The 11,269-nt window shown below is 37.3% G+C and overlaps 1 protein-coding gene across 12 annotated transcripts in view; it reads right to left on the bottom strand.

Annotated features, from left to right (window-relative positions):
• Window positions 1–2,968: 2,968 nt before the first annotated feature.
• The window catches only part of Bltp1 (bridge-like lipid transfer protein family member 1), a 209,922-nt gene continuing 201,621 nt past the window's right edge, over window positions 2,969–11,269 (bottom strand). For all 12 annotated transcript variants that reach the window (XM_058583669.1, XM_058583667.1, XM_058583668.1 and 9 more), the window contains 4 exons: window positions 9,593–9,787; window positions 9,052–9,186; window positions 6,538–6,700; window positions 2,969–3,689 (listed from right to left, as the gene is read on the bottom strand). In XM_058583669.1, the coding sequence (XP_058439652.1) occupies window positions 3,473–3,689; window positions 6,538–6,700; window positions 9,052–9,186; window positions 9,593–9,787 (710 nt within the window). In that variant the 3' untranslated portion in view covers window positions 2,969–3,472. The remainder of the gene's footprint in view (window positions 3,690–6,537; window positions 6,701–9,051; window positions 9,187–9,592; window positions 9,788–11,269) is intronic.

The following is an 11,269-nucleotide window of genomic DNA, read 5'->3' as shown; positions in this document are numbered from 1 at the left end:
AGTTAATATAAATTTTCTGGCCATGTCCACAAATTATCCTTTCTTTCCCCGCTCCCATTCCCTCAGGTAGTTCTGTTGGCCATTTCCACAAGTCCTGAATGTGTCCATTTCTTCCCATTTCCATGGTGACCACTCTCATCCAAGCAACTGTCATTTTTGCTGGGACTTGTACAATAGTCAGCTAACAGGTCTCCTGCTTCCCACTCTTGTTTCTCCTAACCAACCATAACCCATTTTCCATTTTTCTTTCAGAAGAACTAATAAAAATTACATTACTTAGATCTAAGAAGTGGATGAAGATACAAATAATGTGGACCAGAGTGTTAGATTGTGGTTTATGTGGGTTTTGGGAGTTAGCACTGTTAGACTTGGCTGTTCATTTATTTCCCATTTACTAATTTATCCAATTATTATACTGATTAGTATGGCTACCTTTTGTTCTTTAAACTTTTTTAATATCACTTTGTTCCAAAAAAATGCCTCCCCAAATCTGGTAGGTTATGTGAAAGCTTTTCCACAAGTCACCAGCTGAGCAAGATGTTGGAATATGAGTGCAAAACTTTTCCTGGTTCTGATGCTTAACTCTGATCTAAATAAGTAGACAAAATTCCCTAAAGTCAGACTAGAGTACTGACCAACTGAGGATGATTCTAAGCCTGAAACCCCCGAAAGAAAAAATTAGAAAGTTTCTTTAATGAATTCAGTGAGATTGGTGAGTACTAGCTCTTGGTGAGCAGAGTTCACAGGGAATCTGGGCATGGCACTATCATCTCATAGAAAATGCCCAGTCCACCTAAGTGGCTGGGTTTCTCTTTTAGAATGTTAATAGGCAACAGTGCATAGTGAAGATGGAGAGGTGATTTAAAAGCAGTTCTGTGAAACTGGTTCACGGATCCAGACACTCCAGGACCTGTTCAGAGTTCTTTGACAAGTACAGAAATCAAGAGTATGCCTTAGAAATTTTTATAGCAAATTGACAGACTACTGTGGAACCTAATAATAAAAATTTGAGCTTGTATTATATTTTTTCATTTTGAATAATTCTTAATTATGTTTTACAAGGTTATTGCTTTATATCAGATTTAAGTTTTAAAAAATGGTTGTTCACTACAGATTGCAAATTATAGGTCTCTAGTGAACCTAAAAGCACAAGTTTTACATATAGGAGCATTACATTATGGAAATTTTACAGATGATATGGATGTATCATGCGATTCACTAGAATAAAACAAGGTACATGATACTCAAAAAATAATTTTAATGGCCTACCTGAAAACTATAATCTACACAGCTGGGTCTATGTTGCTTTTTGCATTTAAGAGTAAATCTTAAGGGGCTGGGGCTATGGCTCAGTGGTAGTGCACTTGCCTGGTATGTGTGAGGCACTGGGTTCGATTCTCGGCATATAAGTAAATAAAGGTCTTCCAACAACTAAAATAAAATATTTAAAAAAAAGAGTAAACCATACTATTCCGCTGAGTGGATGTGCCAGTATTTAACCTGTATTCTTGATAGACATTTGAATAGTTTCCAGCCATTTATTACAAAGAATATTGCTATATACTAAATATTCTTGTATAATCATTTCACACATATGAAAGTGAATCCAGTGAGACTGCTTTTATTAGGAGATGACATGCCTTTGTGGTGTTAACTGCTGTCCTTCAGAGGGGTTGTACCAAATTATATTCCCAACAGCACTGAACAAATGTGCTGGTTGTCTCAAAGCTTTATCCAACAGAGTCATAGGTCTTTTGAATAAAGATTTTATTATTTTTTATTTGGTGCTGGGGATTGAAACCAAGAACCTCAAACATGCTAAGTATGTGCTGTATCACTGAGCTACACCTCAACCCAATAGGTTTATTTAGAATTGCTCTTCTTTTTATAGCACTTTTAATAGGAAGTGCCAGATATAGGATAAATTTATATTTATTATATTTTGGTGACCATACCAATAATATTGAAAGCCACAGAAAATTATCATTTAGAACTACTGGCATTCTGTTTATCTTTGAAGCAGAGAATTAAAACCTAAAAATGATACTCGGGGTACTAATTTCTTTAACTAACCTCTAGTTTGTTTTATGAAGTAACTTTCTGGCAGTGTTTTCTTACATCAAGCAGTGAGCTTGATGAATGAAGTATGCTGGGGTGAGCAGGGAGGATGCAGATGGTAAGATGATACAGCATAACGAATACAGAATCAGGGGCTGATTCTAGGACTTCAGTTATAGTTGAGTTACCACATGGCTGTGAGAGTCCAACCTTTGAGTCTTAATTCCGCTACTCATGCTTACTAGACGTGTACTCTTGCCAAGCACCTTTGCTCCTCTGGAGTTTGTTCTAATCTGTCAGAAATAATACTGTCTGTCTATCTGTGCAAGGGTATTCTTGAGCTGTTCCCTGGCTCTGGGTTCTGCAGTTCTACCATTTACTCAATTTTTTAAATATCTTTATTTTATTTATTTATTTTTATGTGGTGCCAAGGATTGAAGCCAGCACCTCGCATGTGCTAGGTGAGTGCTCTACTGCTAAGCCACATCCCCAGTCCCCCATTTACCCAATCTTAAAACTGACTGCACTGACTTAGCTAGAGTTTCAACCAACCTGAGTTATGGTCACTATAGCTACCTTTGAGTGATTGGATATTGCCACTCTTTTTTAAATTACACGTGTACATCATACATGTATGTACATTACATACAACACTGCCTCCGTATGCAAAAAAGAATACATACAAACGTATGTCAGGAGCACAGTACAATAATAACAGCTGTGAGCAGCTGGCTCTCACCCATTACTGGAACAGCAGCTGCTGTCTCTGAAGCCTCTGTCGGGCCCTGCCGACTTCTTCCTTGAGCTACTTACTATCAATCAGTCACCTATAAAAATATTTGATGACTGTGACACAGTATGGACCTCTATTAATGATAAACTATGAAAGGTGAGAAAGATCCCCAAACCGTTGTAGACTGAAACCATTATTGTGACTTTATTACAATAATTACAATATTTTAGTGGTAAACATCGTAACACAATTACTCAAACTATATACATACAGATATTTATACAAGTCTACATTTAAAAAAAAGCAATTAATGTCCTCCCATCACATTATCAACAAGAATTTTTTTTCTAAAAGTTATGGCCAATAGCAAGAGAATTCACAGTTATTCTGCAAATATTTTAAGGATGCAGGAATCATATTGCACATAATACAATTATAACTCCTAATGATCAAATATTTATATATTTTAATCTAGTTCATCACAAAATTTACATTATCATGCAATAATACTTCACTGTACACAGAATGTTGGAACTAGAATAAACATTAACTTGCAAACTTTTAATACAATGGCCACAAAATTAGAATTATTTTAAAGTTACAATTTAAATTAAAAAAACACTCCAGTGTAGCAGAACTTAATGGACACACTCAAATCTTTTCATGGATCAAGTTACTCTCCTAGTGTTCTTCTTTGTCTTTTCCTTTCTTTTCCTTTTCGTCCTGTAGTGCAGTGCCAAGCTTTTTGATAAGGACAGACAGAACCTTGTCCAGTGGGTCCATGACTCCTCTCTGAAGCCATTTAGGAATGGTTGTCCTGGCATGATGAAAGCCCAATTTTTGAAGAATGTAATCAACACCTACTGGATCAATCTTTCTTCCAGTCCAAGAAATTAATCTAAAATAATTATAAATGATAATTGTTAAGGGGTAAAATGCCCTAACATAGTCCTGATGGCAGGTCCAAGAACATCACTGACCCTCCCTAATATACTCAGGGCATTTGAATAACTGAGCCCATAATTCCTGTACTTACTTTAATATTAGCATTTGAAAATAACGTAGTTGTAGTAGGTGTACAATCCTTGATTGCCTACTATAGCAGACAATAGTGTTCTCAGTCATTTTAAATGTTTAAACGTGCCTCGGGTTAAAGATTTCACAAGCTTGTAGCATGACAAGGCAAAAAGGCACAACTTACTGAGTGCCATGTGCAGAGTGGTTTCCCCATGCCCGGTACTGCCCTCCACTGTGTGGAGAACATGATAGTTGCCTCTGAGTGGTGAGACACTCACTGAAAGAGCTTGCAGAGGAACTGCATAGCGCAGTTCAGTGCCCTCCTCCCTGCTTTTCTCTTGAAAACCACTGGTTTTAGTCATTTTCTCTCTGTTCTAGGTTTTTCAAGGACAGCCCCTAATAGACAGGTTAGCCCCAGGTGTTGGGTGCTTTCTTGGCGAGGTAAGTACATAGATCTGCTGACTATACAAATCCAAGGCACCCCTACCCCACCTCACCCGCTGAGCTCTGCATCACTAAAGCCTTGGAGGCAAGTTCATCCTGGACTCTGCAGTAGAAAGCCACTTGCTGGCAGACATCCAGCAGTGGCTTTCCACTGTTTCCACTGTTATCGGCTCCATCAGCACCACAACTGCCCTTTTGTTTCCAACCATGCTCCCCCACTATCTCAGTTGGCCCTGAGCTCCAGTGGTGGATAGCAAGCAAAGATCTCCTGAAACTCAAACTGTTACAAGCATTTTGCACTAATTAACTCATTTAACCAGTGTGACCACTTCTCTGCCCAAATTCCCCTCCACTGGGCTTCTATCTCCAAAATATATTGTCTGAATCCCGTGGGAACTCAGGCAGCAGGATACGCCCTATTCCCAGCAGGAATAATCTTAAACCTTAAACCTGGAACCTAAACTGGGAACGCCCTAAACAAGATTATCTTAAAACCGGGAACACCCTAATCTGCCTTGGTCCTTGAGCAAGGTCACTTACATTCAATGTCACTGCAACATGTCAGCAACATGGGGTACGCTGGCAAGGAAATTGTCATACTTACTTGGCTAATGGCTCCCAGCAACCACTCTGCTGAGGTTAGAGAGGAAATGAACAAAGAGAGGAGAGGATAGGTTTTTGTCCCTAGATCATTCCATTACTATGCTGAGCTTACAGCAGAGCTGTTAACCATGTTCAGTACCACTATACAAAATTACTTAATTATTGTTAGTTTGTTTAAAAAAGAATATGGTAACTATTTTTATAGTGACTTGAAAATTCATATATAATCTATTTAAATACACTCTAAAAGATACTTAGTCAATTTTCAATTACATTATATATTTAGACTTGCAAATAAAACCAGATTTTTCAGATAGTTTTTTGCACTAGGACTTTTGCAAAATTTCAATACTGTTCCTGCATGTACAGTTTGGATCTGGAATGTTCCCCAAAGGCTCGTGTTTTAAAGGGTCGGTCCCCAGTGCAGCAGTGTCTGTCTCTGCTTCCCAACTGACATGGGGGGACAGCTTTGCTCTGTACAACCTTTTCGCCATGTTCTGCCTCAGCATCAGCCGGTAATAGCCAGCTAACCATGGACTGAAATGCTGAGAACCTGAGCCAAAATTAAATCTTTTCTCCTTTAGGTTGTTTTTCTTAGGTGTTCTGTCACAGTGACAAAAAGGCTAAAACACAAGCAATGACAATGTTAGTTTCTCCCGTCAGAGTGTTCTGCTATTTTGGTTATGACAGATTTTACTGAATGTGTATTACTTATTAGCACACAAAGTCAATAGTTTCTGCTTATACAGATTCCATTATATAATATAATTTAGTTATTTTGGAATTATTATTCAGACATTTATGGCACAAAACAACTGTATAAAATCTAAATCATTTTTTTAGAATATTTTTCTGGGGTGGATGGATTTTTTTGGGGGGGGATAGTTATAATTTGGTTAACAAAGCAGATGGGAGGAAAGGGGAAAAAATAGGAAAGAAAGTGAACTCATAAAGCAAGTACCAGTAGTGATATGACTATTATCAAAGAAACTGCTTTTAAAATTTTGATATGAAAACAAGTTGATATAATTGGAAACATGACAATATGAGTCAGTCAGGGAACCTGTATCTGACAGCATTAAATTCAACATTTTAGACCATGGTTTTATACTGTTTAATATCGAATCAGGACACTGTGACGCCGGGTTCTACTGCATTGTTACAACATGTGTGCAGTAGGAAATCGCAATGATTCCTTAATGATGATGTATGCTTTGACTGCATCTGCAGCTACCTGAAACACCTGAAAACAGTATCCTGGTTGAGAAACTGAGATATAACAGTGATAGTGGGAGATGTTCCCAAATGTCACCAGCACACCTGATAGCAATGAGCTTTCCTCAGTGTTTGCTGCCTATGCTTCACACAGAATCACTTAGGAAAGCAGGATCGAGGTGCTGAAGTCACCATCAGAAGTAGAAGATCACCAGTGACCAACTTCTCCATGTACTGCGTGTGTGTGTGTGTAGTTTCAGATGGACAGTATGCCTTTATTTGTTTATTTTTATGTGGTGCTGAGGATCGAACCCAGTGCTTCACACATGCTAGGCAAGCACTCTCCTACTGAGCTACTCTCCAGCCCTCCATGTTTTTTGGTAACCATGTTTGACCTATGCTATGGTCAGCCTTTTCCTTGCAGTGTTGCCTTAGGTAAGGGTAAAACATGCACACCCGTTACTTGCCTAAGAGTGGGTTCCAGATGCCATGTGTTGCACATAAAATCTCTCCAGTCCACAGTGGTGTAAGAGATGCTATCTTCTCGGTCTTTGTCAGAACTATCATCATGCATAATAATTGGGCTTTTCTGTCCTGGTCGAGTAGATAAAATCCGAGGCGGAAAGATGGCTGTAATGAAATCATAGGTTGATATTACAAATATGCATCTTACGAATCATTATAAGTCCCCATAGGAACAGAATAATTGGCTCCATCTCTGCTTGTATGCATGACCTTGACAAACCTCATTTAATCACATTTCTTAAAAAGTAGCATTTCAAGTATATCATAAAACAAGGACCAGTTATAAGTACTTCTTGAAAGAAAATGTCAACACCCATGGTGAAGCTGTTTGACAGCAGGCACAGGGCACTCAGATTTCCTCAAGGTGGCTGGTGATGGACGACTGCTTTTTACAGCTTGAGATATGCACATACCACACAATAATTCTATAGTTTCTGTATGTTGATGGCTACATATATATTTGAACAGTGGTACTAACGTAGGAGCTTTCCATGTAAGTAGTCTTTTTATTTTTTATAGTGAATGCTCAAGGAAATGTTTTATAAAAGATTAATTTTAGGTTGGCTGTCATAAATCAAATATATATACAATCAAATCTAAGACAGGTAACATTTAATAAATATAGCATTTTTATTGGAGCACAAATTTCAAGACACAAATGACATAAAAAAAATTAGTTAGGTCATTTGATATGCATTATGCAGCCCCAGTTACACTTCTGTGGGGAATGAGCTGTAGGACCTTCCCATTATGCCAGAACGTGGGTGGGTGTCTTCACTTACTGCCTGTCTGATCCCTGTGCTTTTATTATTGCTGGTGGTTACAGGACTACAATTTATCTTGATGTTCTAGAACCAGGATGATTCTTCTGGTCCAGTCTTACATGCTGTTCAGTGTTTTCTCAGGAATGTTTATGCTTTTTTTGCCCAAACGAATTACTTCCAGTTTATAATAAAAAAAAATATACTTACAAGTATTAAATGATGTTTATAATTGCAATCCCCATAGATAATAATACTGTTTTGTAAATTGATTCCCATTGAAATCATGTTTTACAACAGTTTAAATTAAAAGAGATTTTTGTTTTAGAAATAGTTGATGACACTCTAAGAACAACACAATATTTCATAAAATGCCAAAAGGTTTCACATAGCACCTGAGAGACATAAGTTTGGCAGGCTTTTAAATCTATGTAGACTAGAAATTCATTCTGAACTTCACAAGTTTTATAATCTGTTTTACTTTATCTAAAATTTAAATACCAAATCAGAGGGAAAAACAAAAGGATTACCAGTTACTGGTGCACATTGGTGGTGCATGTGAAGACTGGATCTGCTTATGTAATGCTGCCTGTTATGTGATTTCAGTCATTTTACTCCAAGTTGCAACTGAGGTCTGACAGACTGCTTCCAAACACCTTATTGATTTTACTCTCTCACTGAATTTTGGCACATCTTGACTGAATAGTAATGAAAGAGCAATTCAATTTATGCTATGCTAACTGTGCACTTTCAATGTGTTCTTTTTATTCCTGAAATATCTATAGGACAAATTTTGCATAATTTCTTCATGAAAAAAATGAAACATTATAGTGTGATCTGAACAAATTACATTTATTCCAAGATAGAAGCTATTGTTTTATTATTGTATATATTTATATTTGAACTGCAACAATTGTCCAATGAATATTGGATGAATAAATGACTACATACTTTGGAGAGCATTACATATCACATTTCAAATTGCTTCTTTTTTTTTTTTTTTGTGGTGCTGGGGATTGGATCCAGGGCCATGTGCATGTGAGGCAAGCACTCTACCAACTGATCAATATCCCCAGTTCCTACCTTGTTTTTTAAACAACTACAAGGTACTATAATACCAATTCCACATAGATTTTATTTTAGGGTTGTTAGTTTCTTCATGAGCAAACTTTTAAGTTCCCAGTGAACAAGCCCATGTTAGCAAGTTCATGAAAACAGAACACCACCACCATTGGGTTCCAAATAATTTGTTTATAAAAGTACAGTGTTCTCAGTTTTCCAAACAGATCAATCTAATTCAATGTGTTTTTTCTTCTAGTTACGTACATAACACATACTATTTTATTATGTAGTTGTTTCTTTTTAGTCATTTTACTTAAACTTACAATATTTCCTCATATTTCCTACTTTGCAGAAATCTCTTATAAGGACTAACTGAAAATGTATGAGAGAATGTACAGGAAAACACTGTAAAGTATAAAACATCAGTCAGTGTCAGATACAGTTAGAAAAAGTGCATGTGCTAGCAGATACTTAGAGCCTGCACAACAGCCATGCTAAAGCTGTTTACTGATATTTGAGGAAGGAGATATAGTCCACCCTTTTAGCACTAGACCATAAAAATCCATTTAAGTGGCATCAATAGCTGCCTTTGCTGCAGCTTGAAAGAAGAAAAAAAAAGAACATGCGGCCCACCTTTTTCTTTTTCTTTGAGATAGGCTGACACTAAATCATGGAGAAACATGATGAGCTCAGCATCCATGGTCACACAGATGTGGTCCGTGAATTCTGTCACCACGCTGCATTCCACCTTTGGCTTTAGGCTGGCATCTGCAATGGTGAAGTTCTGTTACAGTGAAAGTCTTGGTGACACGAGTCCTCTTCCCTTTAATAATGAGGCAAGCAGTGCACCTGCACGTGCCCACTTGAAATGCAACTACATATCACGAGCAATCTGCATGTGATCAACAGAAGGGTGGCAGTCTATCAAGCAGGTTCCTTACAAGCCTGGTAATGAAGTCCAATTATTCCCCATTTCACTTGGGAGAAACAGGCACAAACAGGCTAAATATTTGTCAGAGGACATGTTATGGTAAGAATATCAATGAATGTGACTTTTAAAATCAATTTCATTAAATTTCTGCTAATATTACCAAATAACCTGTTAGAAAAACAGCTTGTTCCTTCAGGATTTTCTTAGTAACCTTAAAAACTGAACATTTTTTCCTCCATTTACCTTGTAATGAAGGTTCTTGTGGTTCTTGAACATGGATGGACTTAAAGTCAAGCTGCATCCTTGGTAGTGCAAAGATAGTCTCTGTTTCATGGTTGTAGCTAGAACCTCCTCTGAATCCACTCAACAAACTGGAATTCTTCACAGTAGTGCTATTCTCTGTGTTATTAGCATCAACGTTGCGGAGCAAGTTTAGTTCTATGTGCAGAACATAAGGATAAAAAGTCAAACCAGTGGGCACTGAAGAGCCTCTGGCTTTCAAGAGACTAGAATACACGGAATGTCAGTCATTTCAAAAGCTGCAAGAATCAAGTTTAAAAATGCAGCCATGTATGTGTGTGTGTGTGTGTGTGTGTGTGTGTATCACTTGTCAAGACCAAAGCTTTGAAAAAACCTAATATATTTTTGTTTCTCAAACTTTAAAATGAATATTATTTTCAACTGAATTTCACATGTCTGAACTTGAATTTCATTAAGTCCAAAGTATCCACAGATGCATTACCTCAGAATTCAGGACTAAATATGATCCTGACCTTGAAATTAGGTACAAGTTCTAGTACCTAATAATAGCACATACATATGCTATGGTTACACTACTGCTGTCTTATAAAAGTATTTTTCTAGGTACACAGACATCAATTCAGTACGCTAACAGTGCCATGGAATATCCCAGTTGAAAAGAATCCCATTCCTTTGGAAGGTAGGATAGTAAACACAGACATAATCTTCTAATTTACTTTTTCACCTTCCTTTGTATTTTGATTTTGTAACAGTATCTATTTAATCCCTAGGGTCACTTATTTCATGATATCTATTCCCCATGGGATCCAAGTCAAATTTAAGTCAAACCTTCAGGCCTCAGTGTGTTTCAATCTATTCAGTTTTCCAATATATCAGATGATTGATAAAAAGAATGTGGTAAACATAAACCCCAAAACAACCATAAAGGAAGAGCTACCTGACCATGTTACCACAGGACTAGCATATCTAATCAAATGGGAAAACAAAACAAAACAGAAACCACTCACTAAAGCACCTCTTCAAACTGGAGACTTAGCTGGGTTGGTGGTACAGGCCTGCAATCCCAGCAACTCAGTGGCCTCAGCCAACTTGGGAAAGTGTTCTGGGCTCAATCCCTGGTACCAGTAAGTAAGTAAACAAAACTTATGACTTAATAGGAATATTACACTAACTTCTGTTTTGTTCTAGCTATGTAGAACCTGAGTTTGTGACATTTTGTTACTTAATTATCATTTCCCAAACCTCCAATTTTTAGTGTAAATATAAAATATATTTCAATATTACTTTCCAAAAATATCCCCCAATATAATAAACTTCATTTTATTTGTTTAAAGCCAATCTTATTTTGAATGTTTTCAGTTACATTTAAAATAATTTGATGCCCCTGTGGGCTGCTCTGGTGCTGAATGCCCTTAATTGTCCATGCCCGACCTGAAAGAGAACAAGGACTCTGGGTCACAGCCCCCAGCTTTGCCTTCTTTCAGCAGGAAGCACTTTGGAGATGTCATCACCTGGTTTTCCACGGAAATGGAGTGCAGAAATTGACAGTGGGGAAGTGTAACAGAGTCCATTTCATGCTTCAAATATAACCCTGGCTGCTCTGCCACTGCAATTTATTTTTAAAATGGACACTTCCTTCTTTTCCTCTCTTCCTACTCC

The sequence above is a fragment of the Marmota monax genome, unplaced genomic scaffold (assembly GCF_021218885.2).
Source record: "Marmota monax isolate L192 unplaced genomic scaffold, Marmota_monax_Labrador192_F-V1.1 WCK01_AAM20220418_F8-fsc00378, whole genome shotgun sequence".
Taxonomy (NCBI): Eukaryota; Metazoa; Chordata; class Mammalia; order Rodentia; family Sciuridae; genus Marmota; species Marmota monax.
The sequence above is the reverse complement of the archived record's forward strand: the minus strand, read 5'-3'. Positions and strand labels throughout refer to the sequence as shown.